Source organism: Eretmochelys imbricata, chromosome 1 (genome assembly GCF_965152235.1).
Source record: "Eretmochelys imbricata isolate rEreImb1 chromosome 1, rEreImb1.hap1, whole genome shotgun sequence".
Classification (NCBI taxonomy): Eukaryota; Metazoa; Chordata; order Testudines; family Cheloniidae; genus Eretmochelys; species Eretmochelys imbricata.
Window position 1 is genome coordinate 44,705,045 of NC_135572.1, and position 15,213 is coordinate 44,720,257.

General features: G+C 43.5%; 1 protein-coding gene across 1 annotated transcript; it reads left to right on the plus strand.

The window, feature by feature from the left end:
* The first annotated feature begins 6,689 nt into the window (after positions 1 to 6,689).
* On the plus strand, positions 6,690 to 11,132 carry SHISA2 (shisa family member 2). Its single transcript, XM_077806194.1, has 2 exons — positions 6,690 to 6,993; positions 9,453 to 11,132. The coding sequence occupies exons 1-2, from the start codon at positions 6,690 to 6,692 to the stop codon at positions 10,004 to 10,006; spliced, it is 858 nt and encodes a 285-aa protein (XP_077662320.1). The 3' UTR covers positions 10,007 to 11,132.
* The last annotated feature ends 4,081 nt before the right edge of the window (positions 11,133 to 15,213 follow it).

Below are 15,213 nucleotides of genomic sequence, written 5' to 3' on the forward strand. Positions count from 1 at the left end.
TATCTAAAGTGACCACTCTCCTTAAAATGTGTATGATAATCAAGGTGGGCCATTTCCAGCACAAATCCAGGGTTTAACAAGAACGTCTGGGGGGGGGGGGGGGGGTTGGGGACCAGGCGAAATAGGTTACCTTGCTGGTGAGTATTTGCTACAGACAGCCCCCCCCAATCTGAAGCAAATACTCACCAGGAACCACATACCACACAACAGAACCACTAACCCAGGAACCTATCCTTGCAACAAAGCCCGTTGCCAACTGTGCCCACATATCTATTCAGGGGACACCATCACAGGGCCTAATAACATCAGCCACACTATCAGAGGCTCGTTCACCTGCACATCCACCAATGTGATATATGCCATCATGTGCCAGCAATGCCCCTCTGCCATGTACATTGGTCAAACTGGACAGTCTCTACGTAAAAGAATAAATGGACACAAATCAGATGTCAAGAATTATAACATTCATAAACCAGTCGGAGAACACTTCAATCTCTCTGGTCATGCGATTACAGACATGAAAGTTGTGATATTACAACAAAAAAACTTCAAATCCAGACTCCAGCGAGAAACTGTTGAATTGGAATTCATTTGCAAATTTGATACAATTAACTTAGGCTTGAATAGAGACTGGGAGTGGCTAAGTCACTATGCAAGGTAACCTATTTCCCCTTGTTCCCCCCTCCCCCCCCCGACGTTCTTGTTAAACCCTGGATTTGTGCTGGAAATGGCCCACCTTGATTATCATACACATTGTAAGGAGAGTGGTCACTTTAGATAAGCTATTACCAGCAGGAGAGCGGGGTGGGAGGAGGTATTTTTTCATGCTTTGTGTGTATATAAAAAGATCTTCTACGCTTTCCACAATATGCATCTGATGAAGTGAGCTGTAGCTCACGAAAGCTTATGCTCAAATAAATTGGTTAGTCTCTAAGGTGCCACAAGCACTCCTTTTCTTTTTTTAAGAACAGAATATACTCTGTAGAGGAGAGGAAGAGGCATATATGGACTGTAGGAAATTCATCTTGAATAGGTCAAATTTGATGGGTATTAAGCTGCCACCTATTTTGACATTTCTTTTCTATGGAGCCCTTGACAACTTATTGAGAGTGAACTTTAAGTGTGGGAGAGAGAGCAGAGCATCATTAGCAGCAAAATGACATTGATCAGCATCCCCGTGTGCTGGGCTGTTGGGCTTTCCTTTTCCTGATCCCAAAAGACTTTCTGGCCAAACCAGATGAGAATGTAGAACCAGATGACGCTACCATCTGCATGGCTGTGTCCTAAGCAACTTCAAAGATGTAACCCAAAGGTTTTTGTTCCCTTGTTATCAATTTCCAGCTTCATTTTATTCATCCCACCTTTCTAATTTTTGCTTCCTGTTTAATAAAAGTCTGGCTTACCCCACCAGAAAAATTATATTTTTGTGATACATCCCTCTCCCCCTTGTCTGTGTATACATGACATTTTATCTTAAGAAGAAACAGGATTGGATTTGGGATGAGATTTTTAAAAGAGCCTAAGCAACTCAAGAGCACAAATACCATGGCTTTTAAAGGGACTTTGTGCTCCTAAGTCACTTAGATACATTTAAAAATTCCACCTATAAACAACAGAACCTGATAGGCATCATCTAAAATCAACTCCCTTTTTCTCAAAAAGGACATTTAATACTATTAGAAAGCTACCAAGCCAAGCTCTTCTTCTTGGAAGAATTCCCATTGATTTCAGTGGGTACTGGATCAGGCCCAAAATGAAGATTTACCTCATCTTGTGTGTCTTTAATGTTTTTACTAGTAGAGTGTGTTTGGTACTCTTCATCTTCAAAATGCTTTTATAGCCATTAACTAGTTTAATCCTCCCCACACTCCTGTCAGGTAATAGTTAGTATTCTCATTTTTTCAGACAGAAGCTAATATAGGCTTGAACTTGCAAAGTGGTGAGCACCCAAACTGGAAGGGATTTGCCAAAGGATAGGACCAGTATAACAGCCAAGATTAGAACTCAGAAGCTCCTAGTACTTAGTCATGTGTTTGGGTCACTAGATCGCCACTACAGGTGATTTGAAGCTGAAAGATATTTACTATTTTGATATGACTAAAGGTTTTCACCATGAATGTACAGGGACTTAATTCTCTGATAACAAAAAGTAGAGTCTGGTGCAACAAAATTATATTACTGCTATTTAAAGAGATGCACCATACTGACAATCGACATGACAAACTAGTTGGAGGATGAGCTGGAGAAATATTTTACTCACTAAAAATGTGAGAGTAAAGGCATTGCTATTCTTATTAAGAAGACACTATAATTTCAAGTAGGATTAAAGACAATGGACATGCAGGGAGAAGTTAAATGAATTCAGGGGCATGACAGATGCTATTTTCTCACTCCCGTCTGTCAGGATGACATTGCCACCAGTTACTGATATGAACCCTCAGGTCTTAAGTCCCTCTGTAGACAGTTCACCTTCCTTTGCGGTGCCTCAAGGCTAGTTATCTTGCATTAGCCCCACTGTCGTTTTTCACACACAGTTGGCTTGGGTAATGCTCACTCTGACTGATGTGGACTGCTTGTATAAAGAGAAAGCAGTGTCTCTCACTAGAGATTGCAAATGCTAAAGAATTTATTAAGAGCTACAGGGATGTGCTGATCAGTCTTTGAGATAGAACCAACAACTCTCCTAATTCAAATCCACACAAATTTCTTCTCTTTTAGCTGTACAATTTTAATGCAGCTTAGTTACTATGGATGGCCATAGAATCTGTCCTACAGGCACTGCAATTCTACCAAATAACTAACAGCCCTTTGCAAATGTTTACTATGATTCATAATACCCTAATGAGGTGGGTTAGGGATCATTTCTTCACCCATCACTGCAGTGCAACGACTTCTATAGGGGAGCATTGCTATTTTACAGAACACAGTAATACTACTAAACTGTAGGGCAGCACATAAGGAAGAACACTGTAGACAACTGAAACCTCAGAAGTAATGTGGGTAGATGGGATGTAATTACCTGAGTTGGAATTTGACTAGAACACTAACACCCATTTGGGAGCATGTGTGAGAACTGCTGAAAGTGAGTGGAGAACTCAAGGATAGAGGGGTTGAAAATGGAGCATATGAAGCTAGTATAGTACTTCCTTGGTAGTTAAAGAAAGATGATAACTTAGCTTCAAAAGTACTAAGAAAAGCAGAGTTGAAAAATCTCAGAGATGTATAGAATTTTGCAATCAACTTTATTGCAGTCAGGTAGAATTCTGAAAGAATGGCAATTATCACAGTTGCTTTCTTTCCTTCTAGTAAAGGAAATATTTTTTACTTTAATGTAATCTCATAATCAAAATGCAGACTGGTAATATCCATGCCAATTTTCTAAAAAATGAAAGAATTAACTTAATGGAACATTGTGTTTTCTGATATATTGCCCACTATGTGATCCCACTGGCTGATCTCTTGACTACAGCTGACTCTTGTTTAAACCTGTAATGGTTTTGTCTGTCACTCACACAAAGCCACTAACAACTTTCTTTAATTTCACAGCTGAAAGATAAAATAAATATACGATTATATTATTTGCATCCATTTCATTTTGTTAAAAATGTTATTTGAGCTCTCTCCACTAAAACTCCAGTCACAGAAGCTGATGTGCAGGGATAGACATTTTACCACATGCTGAGCATCTGGGAGCAGAGGGCCTAACTACAAGTCTTCATTACAATTCCTTTTTTCCAGGGATTACATATTACTTTTTGTCATGTATTAATGTTAAAACCAAAAGGACAGATAACATACAGAAAACTTAGATAAGTGTACTGGGGGGGGGGGCGTGGTAATATAAAGAAAAAGGAAAAAAATATCATAATACAGTCATACCCAGATAAAGATATAAATTTTTTGCCATGAAGATTTCCTTCCACCTGAAACTTGTTTTACAGTCTCACCAGAGGAACAAGTGTCTTTACAAGTGAGTGTTAAGTTATGAAGTGTAGAAACCACTGAATATGAGGGAAATTACTAATGTCAGATGCTGTTTTGTATGATGGAGAAAAATCAATCTTTTATTAAATTAAATATTGCTGTAGTAACTCTTTATGAACAGATAGAGCCTCTCATCTACAAAGTACACATGCTTTAAAGCTTGTCTAGGTACACTGCATCTCAAGTTGTCATCTGCTCAGTTTGTGTACAGGATAGGTGGTTTTGGATGGAAGACTTGAAGGAAAAAATACTAAAACAAAAAGATGCTTAGAAAATATTATAAGTGGCTTGATAGATGGCACGTCTCCTGTATCAGCACTGGATCAATGTCCCTGCATAGCATTATAGGGTATTGTACTGGTGTGCATCTTTCAAAGAAAACATAAAACTGGCACCCTGACTACTTTTGTTCATTAGAAATTCCATGGCACTTTTTGCAAGACTGGGAGTGTCAGTACCAGTTTCCTAGCCAAATTCCAATGTAAAGTTCATTCTGCCTACTTAAATTCCACTGCAGTTTTAACCTGTTAATGGTTGTATTTTATGCAGTGTTGTATATTTGCCAACAGTTGCCCTGTTGCACCACAGAGGTGGCTTCTTTTAAGAAGTAAAGTTTGCAAAGCATTTTGAAAAGGGATCATTCTCCTCACACACTTAGCAGTGGCCTGGTGGAGATATTACTGGTAATTGTGGAAAATAACATGCAGGTTGAGATGTTAGGGTATTAGTGCTCATTCAGATTATACCAGATTTGTAATAAAAATAACAATTAAGGAAATAAAACAAAAAAAGGTTAAAAATACTTCAGTAAACAACAAGCCCTGGTTTTCTGTGACTCCTGACTAAGGCAGGTTAAGTATGAGAGGACAGAGCAGTGAGGATCGCTCTGCAGTGGGTAAACACAAAGGCTGGGTAAGTACAGTGTCACTCTTTGAGTTTCATACTGTCAGTTTTCCTCTTGTCAGACTTTGAAATTCACTTTAACTTTTTTTGGTGGCTTAACATAAATGCCATTTGCTTTACTAGCAGAGTCTCTTTTAACTGAATGAGCTGGTGTCTTCCTAAGCCAGAAGCCCTTCACTTCTTTTTCAGCGAGGCTGGGAAGCAGCCTCTCATCCTCTCATGGATTTTGCTGCCTCGTTTTTTAACCTTATTTTCGCTTGCTATTGGGTGGCCTGACACTTGAGCTGCTCTTTGATTTAGCAGACCCTGCCTTGCAAATTCAGCTCGGTTCCCCCAGCCGCTCGCTTTCCCCCATCAGATTGAGCATGTCTGGCTAGTGGAGTTGAACTAGGACAATAAAACGCTGCTTCTCCCCGCTCCTGTCCCCTTGCAGGAGGCTAAGGCGAGGGGGGTGGCTGGGATAAGACGCATGCGCGCCTAGAGGGTGTTGGGTGCCTATAATAACACTGAGAAAGCAAGTGCGAGCCGCTCGAGCCCCAGTGGCTGCTTGTCTGGCCAGCAGAGAGCGACACAGGCCGGGCGCCAGCGGCCGCCGCCGGTGCTTCTGCCGCGCAGGCTGAGGAGCGAGGCCGAGTAGCCAGCGGCACAGCCAGGATCCGGGCGGGCGGCGCCGCGGGAGACACACGCCGGGCGGCAGCTCCGCGCCTCCTACCAGCCCCTCTCCCCCAGCCGGCAGCCAAGAGGGCGCCGCGCTGCCCCGGGGGGTGTCGCCCCGCAGCGGAGGGATGTAACTTGGCGCTGCCAGGCTGGCGGCTTCGGCGGGCGCGCCGAGGTGAAGGAGGAGTCGGGACTGGGGCTTTCCCCGCGGAGCAGCGCAGAGGGACTGAGCGGCGGCACCTCCAGCCCGGCGGTGCCCACTTGGGATGCGGCTTCCAACCATGAAAGGAAAGTTTGAGCGGGATGTCCGGGCCGAGGGAGCGGAGTAACAGCAGCCGCCCGTGCCGAGTGGCTGTCCCTGCGGGGCCCGGCTCGGCTGCCAGGGGAGCCCGGGGCAGCCTCCCGCGCCCCCGCGGGCTCGGCCCTGCGACCCGGACGGGAGGTCGAGCTCTGCCGGCGCTGGGACAGTCCCGCCTCTGATGCTCCTGGAGTTTCCTGCCGCATCGCTGCCCCCGCCGGCGTGTGGATCTGCCGGGCGGGCACGGCGCCCCGGGCCGGCTGCCCCTGGCGGGCCGCGGCCAGCCCCCCATTGCTCCCCCGCCGAGCTGGTAGCGATGGGGTGGGAAGTCCTGGCTCTGTGAAGCGCTTCGCCAGACCCGCCGCCCCGTCTGCTCGCTGGGTGCCGGGAGAGGGGCAGGCGCCAGCCGCAGAGACCGCAATCCAGCCGCCGCCTCCTGGGGGCTGGCCGTGGGTTTCCTTTGGGCTGACCAACGCCGGAGCACGGAGCGCCGGGCACTTCGGGAAGAGCCTCCGACTCCCCCTTCCTGGCGGGGGGCTGGCGGCAGAAGAGCCCCGTGGTCTCCCCGCTTCTGGGTGTTAGGCTGCCCTGCGATCAGATGCTTCACCCCTCTCCACTCAGAGCCGTGTTAGTAGGAGACCCCCCGCCCCCGGCATAGCGGGGTGCTGTGTCCACAACCAGCCCTGCCCCCCCCGCAACAGGGACAACGGGGTGCTTTGTCCCCCCGCCCCTTTGCATAGGGGGGTGCTAGCAGAGGAGCCCCGTGGGTGCTGAGGACCCTCCCCCACCCCTTTTTTTTTTTCTGCCGGGCGCGCTGCTGCCCCGGCCGCCGCCGCTGAGCGGTGCCATGTGGAGCGGGCGCTGCTGGCTGCTGCTGGCGGCGCTGGGCTGGCTGCTGCCGGCGGGGGCCGGGGCCAGCGGCGAGTACTGCCACGGCTGGCTGGACGCGCAGGGCGCCTGGCGGGACGGCTTCCAGTGCCCGGAGCGCTTCGACGGCGGGGACGCCACCATCTGCTGCGGCAGCTGCGCCTTGCGCTACTGCTGCTCCAGCGCCGAGGCCAGGCTGGACCAGGGCGTGTGCGACAACGACCGGCAGCAGGGGGCAGACGAGCAGGGCCGGCCGGACAAAGACGGCCCGGATGGCGCAGCAGGTAGGCGGCTTCCTTTCCCCCGCCCCCAGCCCGGCCTATCCCAGCGCAGCCCCCTCCCGGACCCCTGGCGGCTCTGCGGCGTGGGCAGCCCGGCGCGCCGAGGCGCGGGGCAGCCAGGCGAGCAGGCAGTTCAGCCCGTCAAGGGAGGATGCTTATGGGGCGGCCAGGCTTGGCAAAAGGAGGCGCTGGCACTGCCAATCCAGAGTGGCCCCAGCCAGTCTGGCTGCCAGGTGTCATGGTGAGCCCAGGCTCTGCCTTGACAGGTACCTGAACATAGGTCTGAGAGCACCCGCGGGCGAAAGGGCTAAGAAATGCCCATCTAGGGCACCGAGTGCCTGCCACGGCCCTGCAGGGTTAATGGCGTCAGCCTATTTGCTAGTGACCTGGGCCCAAGCCCTGAGGGTAGAGACTTCTTGGGAGCAGGGGCTCACTGGCAAACATTCCTACATCTCTAGCACATCTTTTAACGAGGGAAGCTGCAACCCCTCATTTTCAGCCCTGCCTATGGCAGCTGAGCCTTTAACTGCTACCTGGGATGTTGTTAATAGACCTGTAAGGAGTTTTGCCATGCACTTCAGAGGGACCATGATTTGGCTGATCATCCTGAATCCACATGTAGTTATGGGTAATTCCCCTTAGTTTTACAGCACATATTTTTTATTACTAATACTTCTGGCAGTAGGATCAGTTGAAAAGTGAGACAAAGGAAGAGAATATGTTTCTGCCTTAAATGTAAATCAAACACTTCTTTTTTTTTATAACAGCAACAGACGGACCTACACACAAATATCCTCAGTTTGTTGTCAGGGTCATGATAAAAGTAGAACAGAAATACAAATATTAAATCTTTGGACTCCAAATAAGAAACTTGTCAATTAGTCGATCATTTTCAGCTATTAAAATCAGAAACATGGAAAAAGCAAAGTTACTGTCAAGGAGTTTGGATACTTTACAAATGACAAAATCTTTGATTGTTTTTTAAGTTCTGCATTTATTTAAATGACACCACTACTTGTCTTCAGAATGTCTTGAACAAGTTGTGTCAGACCTATATAGCAGCAGTATACTTTGCACTTCCAATTAAAAAAGAAAGGAAAAAAAAAAAAACATTGGAAGGGAACAACTGTTTCAGGAAAAGTAACTTCTATTACACAAAAACAACAAGGAGTCCATTGGCACCTTAAAGACTAACAGATTTATTTGAGCATAAACTTGCGTGGGTAAAAACTCACTTCTTCTATTACACAGGATTTCAAAATGACTTCTAACCAACCACCATAGTCTAATTGTATATATTCTTCAAGCCTAGATACCACCTTTTAAGACTGTATTTATGACTAAATGTCAAGGACGAACTAATCTTTTTACTGCTGTTTGGGAAAAGCCTCAGTGGCTCTCTGTCACATTTGCTGGCCATACACAAATACTGAACACACTAGAACTAGCCTGAAGTGGTGTTCTAATTAGGACAGACTTGGAAAACGTGTATGTTGCAGACTGTAGCAAGTGCAGGCACCTGCTAAAGAGCTACAGGATTTGGCCAGTGCAGAAATAAACAATTATACTAGAAACTGTTTGTTAAAAGGTGTTAAAATTACAAAAAATGGGAGGTTAAACAGCCTTTAGTTTAATAATTATTCCTGTGTAAGTGACTGTGTTAGCTATTCCAGTTTCAGTGAAGATATGACTCCCATTTACACGTTAAAAACAAAGCATTTTTTCTAAAAATCATGTATTAGATTTATTTGCTGCTCACCATGATCTGATAGCTGTCACTAGTCTTTGTGAATACACTTGTTAACCTTCAAGAAGTGCAGCCTTGTCCTCTTGACCTTGTGTCCTGCACATCTCATTAGTAATAGTTCCAGTAGATGTGGTCAGGTAATGCCATCTCAAGCGTTAGTAATACTTAAGTCTTGGGGCTGACAGTCTTAAATGAAAAGGACGAGTCCCAGACATGTTGGCTGGGCTTTGCAAAAGTGTAAGAGAGATGTGGTCCCCCTTTTTGGTAGCATTTTGAGCATCTCATAGTCTTTAAGACAACTTGTGAGGAAGGGGAGTAGCAAAGTGGGGCACAGAGAGACTGATGAATTTCCTAAGATCACACAGGAAGTCAGTGGTAGAACAAGGAATTGAACCAGGTCTTGGAAGTCCCAGCCTACCACCCTAACCTCTGGGCCATCCTTTCAGTGTGGGCAGAGCTCCAATTGAAGTTCTTTGAAAATCCCAACCATTAGTTTTTGCAGCATCTGTATTTTCTTTAGTACTCTTTTATTAAAAGTAGCAAGTGGAATGTTTAGTTTCCAGAATAATTTCTCCCTGGAGGACTTGAGTATATTAATGCTGCGTGACTGAAAGAAATAAGCAGTGGATTCTCTTGTTTTCCTTGTATAACTTTGTTTTTTAGGTTTGGCATTTGTAGCAACTCCTAATAACAGTGGTTTTGTTTCTTTTTGTAGTGCCCATTTATGTGCCATTCCTTATAGTTGGATCTGTTTTTGTTGCCTTTATCATCTTGGGGTCTCTAGTAGCAGCTTGTTGCTGCAGATGCCTGCGACCCAAGCAAGAGCCACAGCAGAGCCGAGCACCTGGAGGTAATCGGCTGATGGAGACTATTCCCATGATTCCAAGTGCCAGTACCTCCCGTGGTTCATCCTCTCGTCAATCAAGTACTGCTGCCAGCTCCAGTTCCAGTGCCAATTCAGGTGCCAGAGCCCCCCCTACTAGGTCACAGACCAACTGCTGTTTGCCAGAAGGGACCATGAATAATGTCTATGTCAACATGCCTACTAATTTCTCAGTACTGAACTGCCAGCAGGCTACCCAGATTGTGCCACACCAAGGGCAGTATCTGCACCCACAGTATGTAGGTTATGCTGTCCAACATGACTCTATGCCTATGACCCCGGTGCCAGCTTTCCTGGATGGTCTGCAAAGTGGATACAGGCAGATTCAGTCTCCCTATCCCCATGCAAATAGTGAACAGAAGATGTACCCAGCAGTGACTGTGTAACTTAAAAAAAAATCACATATTTTAGCACCTAAGACGAGCAGAGGAGAAATACTTTTGGAATAAAGCTTGTAGAACCTCATTTGTAAATAATTTTGAAAGACTCATGCATGTCAGACAGTGTTCTTAAACCATTTCTTTACATTGGATTCAGTTGCCAAAAACTGTGTAACGATATCTTTGAATTACCATTTCCAGATATGCTTCCATTCCAGTTCATGGTTAATAGTAGCAATGGATTATGCTGAAGATGCATATGCATTTCAGATAACTGTGTGTGAGAGATGAATGCCTGAGCCATTAAGTGCCCTTCAGGTATGGCACAGTCAAAGCATCTGGCTACTTCATAAAAAGAGTTTTGTTACACTATACAAGATCACAGTATTTAAGAAACCGCTCATCTCCTCCTCTCTCCCAACTCCTTTACAACATTTCATATTGCTTTACAGACAATCACATAGTCAATGGAAGACTAAACCGTGCAATCATTGTAAGTTAGGAACCTGCTACCAAGTCCTATGATTTCTTACCCACCTTAGGTTCAAGGTGAAATGAGGTGTTATTCTTAGTTTTTCACAAGATTATTTTCTTTGTCCCTTATATTTATGTAGGAATTAGAAGTGTGTAAAACATTCAGCTCAAACTTCCAGTGCACTTGGAATCATTCTCGATTTGAGTTTGACTCATGTTCAGGAACCAATAGGGGTTTGCACAATCTTTGTTTATCTCAATGAACTTTAATAAAAAACAGATATGAAGTTCTTGCTTTGATCAAAATCTTTGATACTGCTATTGTCCTGTGCATTTCAAGTTTGAACTGTGCTTGCAGAGAAAGGTCATGTAGTATCTTCAAATATGGCTACTAATCCCACTTCCTGTGAAACATAAACCTGTGTGAATGTGCACAAACATGTCAAACCAAGATCTTGCCCATGGGTTTATAATGCAATTCAACCATGGGAAATGGGATTCATTCTAACCCAAACCTTTCTAAACTCCAGGGCCTGCTGACCAGTTCTGCTGTTAAAATAGTGCCAATCCAAATTGAATTTGGAAGGATTTGCACAGCTAGACTAGGAGTCAGTTTCTGGAAATACTATTTTTTGTTATTTGTGTTGAAAATAAACAAAAGAACAACCAAAACACTCAAGTCCTAATAGCTTTTCATTTTGTATAATTGCTTTATAAATGAAATATTTCTGCACAATGTAGAAATCTTTAAGCCTTCAAGCAGATGGCATGTTGCAGAGGGTGACTTTGCACTAAAAGTTTTGATTCCATTTGTGATAAAATAGATAATCTCCTGAGTTTAAAGAAGCAACCAATATACAGTAAAAGCTGTGTTATCCAGCCCTGTACCAACCAGAAAGCTCTATAAAGTGGCATTTCTAAACTTCATAGAAAGTCCGGTTTATAGTCTGGTTGGCGTAGGCCTGACAGGCTCCTTACCTGGCTCCATGTGGCTCCCCAGAAGCGGCGACCTGTCCCTGCTGCTCTTAGGCGGAGGCGTGTCTAGAGAACTCTGCATGCTGCCTCTGTCCGTGCCCCCCCCCAGCTCCCATTGGCCGCGGTTTCTGGCCAATGGGAGCTGCAGAGCCAGTGCTTGGGGCAGTGTGCAGAGCCACCTAGCTGCGCCTCCATCTAGGAGCAGCAGGGACAGGTTGCCGCTGGCAGGGAGGTGCCCGAGGTGAGCACCCCTGAATCCAGCACCCCACACCCTCATGTGTCCCAACCTGCCCCAAGCCCCTTCCCACACCCAAACTCCCTCCCAGAGCCCACACTCCCTCCGTACCCCAACCCCCAGCCCTGCACCCAAACTCTTTCTCTCTAGTTAAACCGAATTTTTCACTTACCGGCACCCCCCCACACCCCCAGCATGCCAGATGAAAAAGCTTTTACTGTACAAGGAATAATCTGTGTTAATTGTAACGTGCATTTCATACTACTTTAAAACAAAACCAGCAATGTCTTTAAGGCTGCTTTCATCATTTTTAAATTAATCTGTGCATTTCAATCAATTTGTTCTTTATGTTTGGAATGACAGTATAGTCTTGAGGGCATACTGAAAACATTAAATTGCTTTAACCAGGCTAGAACTGATAAAATGTTTTCTTATTGTCTGATACTGATTCTTTATGTTGCAATGAGTCAGATACTAACAATTTTGTTACATGGACTGTATGTCACGTCTAGTGGTTTATTTGTAAACATGCAACACAAAAAGGCAAAAGGAAGAGATGTTCTTTACCACTGAAATAAGAAAAAGAGTAGGTATTTTACATCAGGTCTGCTGCTGTTGGCTGATACCATAACAATCGTACAGCATGTATAACTTTTAAGAAAGAAGAAAAGGAGTACTTGTGGCACCTTAGAGACTAACCAATTTATTTGAGCATGAGCTTTCGTGAGCTACAGCTCACTTCATCAGATGCATACCGTGGAAACTGCAGCAGACTAGTCTGTATGCATCTGATGAAGTGAGCTGTAGCTCACGAAAGCTCATGCTCAAATAAATTGGTTAGTCTCTAAGGTGCCACAAGTACTCCTTTTCTTTTTGCGAATACAGACTAACACGGCTGTTACTCTGAAACTTATTTTAAGAAAGAGGCATCCTTTGAGCCACTTTATTTCTTTTGACTAGAAAAGATTGGGGCTGATCTTGAGAAGAGCTGGGTACCTCCTACAAAGCATTGAAACCCAAATTTTTAAAGGTATTTAGACATTGCTCTGCTCAGCATTTTAAGTCTTAAGGATATTAGGCAACTAGTGGGATTTTCAAAAGCACCTAAGCACCCAACTCCTACGGTAAGTAGGCACCTAAATACCTTTGAGGAACTAAGCCTTTCAGTGCTGTGCAGAGCAATGTCTAAATACCTTTAGATCTAGGCTAAATGCCCTCAACTGTTGTTGGCTTCAAAAGGAATTAAAGGTGCTCAGCATCTCACAGGATCAGGTCCATTGTTTCTTTTCCAGAAGAGAGTTTCCCACAGCCTGATGTTAGCTTTTTCAACTGTGAATAAAGTTAGCTATTTCTCTCTCTCCCAGAATGCACTGCATTCATTGCACATGCCCTGTTAAGGACACCTGCTCTGATTTATGAAATTCAGGTGAATCTCTTTGTACATTGTTTACTTGTTTAAAAATTTTAAGTTAAATTTAAGTATGTAGAAATTAATTTACAACTGTTGGAAAAAAAACAAACCCTGAGTTGTAATAAAAGGAAGTTTGTGAGATGTGGTGTTTTATATCTTGTGTATAATAATGTAAAATCAATGTTAACATTTGGTAAAGTTTTTAAATCTCTTACAGGGCACTTGACATAAAGTGTTCCTTACAAATGAAGGAAAAAAACCCTTTGCTTCTTAATAAATATTTTATGGTGTGATTTTTTTTATTGCTGTCAAACTAATAACATATTCTTCAGTTGTCTTAGTTTTCTTTACTAAGCACAGCTCTCTAGCTCTCTAATGAATAGCCAAATGCTGCATATTTTAGCAAACAATAAAGTTTGATCCTTTAAATTTGATTTAAAAGAAAATAAAAAATGATATTGGAAAATGCCATTCTTCCTCATGTTCACACCTTAAAGAAACTCAAAGTGTAATTGAATTAGTGTGGCAGAATCTGGTCCATAATACATGCATTTTGTTACAGAGCAGCTTTAAATCTGAGAGAACCACCAACTGCAGGTAGTTGTATAAATCAAAACTATAAATCAAAGGACAGTTTCTGTGCCTTGAATTAATTTGAAAATAGTGCTCCCTTTGGAGGGTACTGATTCCCCAAAGGACTTCAGCATGTGAGTAGTCCCCACTGGTTTCAGTTAGTCTGCTCAGGTATTTAAATTTAAGCACTTGCTTAAGTACCTTGTTGATTAGGGTCTGAGCTGTCTGTCATGGAAGGGTACTGTATTCTAGCTCCCAACTGCATCCAAGTCATCTAAAATCTTTCATGTTATAATCTACATCTGGCAATATCACACACTGGACCAATCCTGCCTCTATTGAATTCACTGGGCACTTTGCCATTAACTACATCTGTAGCAGAAACAGAGTCAGTACTTTCCTCTCTACAGGGGAAAAAAGTGTTATGAAGTGATATATTCAGTTTAAGTTTTGACAGATTCTTAACCTCTAGTTTGCATGCCCAATTAGTGATGAAGAAACAATAGCTGTTGCTGGTGATTAATATTAATCTCTGTAATAATGGTAGACAATTGCTTTGAGATTAGTTTTAAATCTACAGATTTTCATTAAAATGACACTTAAAAGTAATCATGTGCAAATGGTGCAGATGTGTCCACAATTGCTTTCTGTTCCATAATAACTTACCAGCTCCTCAGAGTTAAAGGGTGGAATTACAGAGCTACCTGTTTCTTGATGGTCTAAAAGTTACCAAAAGGTGGGATGAAAAAGCTTTAATTTTGGGTAATTACTGTGGAATTTTTTTTTAAAGAGGAAATGTTTTATTATGATCATGTTTATCAGCTAAGAATTTATTTCTAATACTTCATGGTAAGATGTTATGCCTTCTCCCTTTCCTTCCTAAACTAAGATGAAACTTTTCACTGAAGTCAGTAATCCTTTGCCAGTTAAAATATTTTTTCTAAATACTACAAAAATGCCATTGTGGTAAAGTGGCACATTTCAGTACAGTGGCACTCCAATGTCTGAGACTAGAACTAGGATTTTGAATTCCTGGTGCTTGCTACTTCAGTCAGTTTCCAGATGTTGGTTAGACTGGCATAGAGATTATTGACATTTGTGATGAGAAGCAGGACAGATGTTCTGCTGGAAGCAAAGGAGGAAAAAATTGAATTAATAGGAAATTGGACCCTGTCACTTATAAATGCTGTTGACTGAGAAATGGGAAAGAACAGTGTGGGAAAATTTACACAACCTTGGTTGAGTGGGTTTGGTACATATCTGAAATATAAAAGTATTCAGAACTCTTCAGAGATTATAGGCACTGGGTAAAAACATTCTATTACAAAAAGCTAGCAGAGGGAGTGGTTCATGGTTTGTGGAGACCATGTTAGCTTGATGGATGCTCAGAAGTAAGGCTGGCTGAAAATTTTCCATCATGACTTTTTCAATGGAAAATTGGGGTTTTGACTAAATAAAAATGTCACAAAAATACCTGCTTTCTGTGGAAAATCTTAATTCTTCATTAAAAAAATGAAAATATTTCAGTTTTTGGCCAGAAAAATG

Bases quoted from the DNA above. Each gene is read 5' to 3' on its own strand.
- SHISA2 (XM_077806194.1), top strand. From the start codon at position 6,690: ATGTGGAGCGGGCGCTGCTGGCTGCTGCTGGCGGCGCTGGGCTGGCTG. The intron at 6,994-9,452 runs GTAGGCGGCTTC...TTCTTTTTGTAG, and splicing joins CGGCCCGGATGGCGCAGCAG to TGCCCATTTATGTGCCATTC.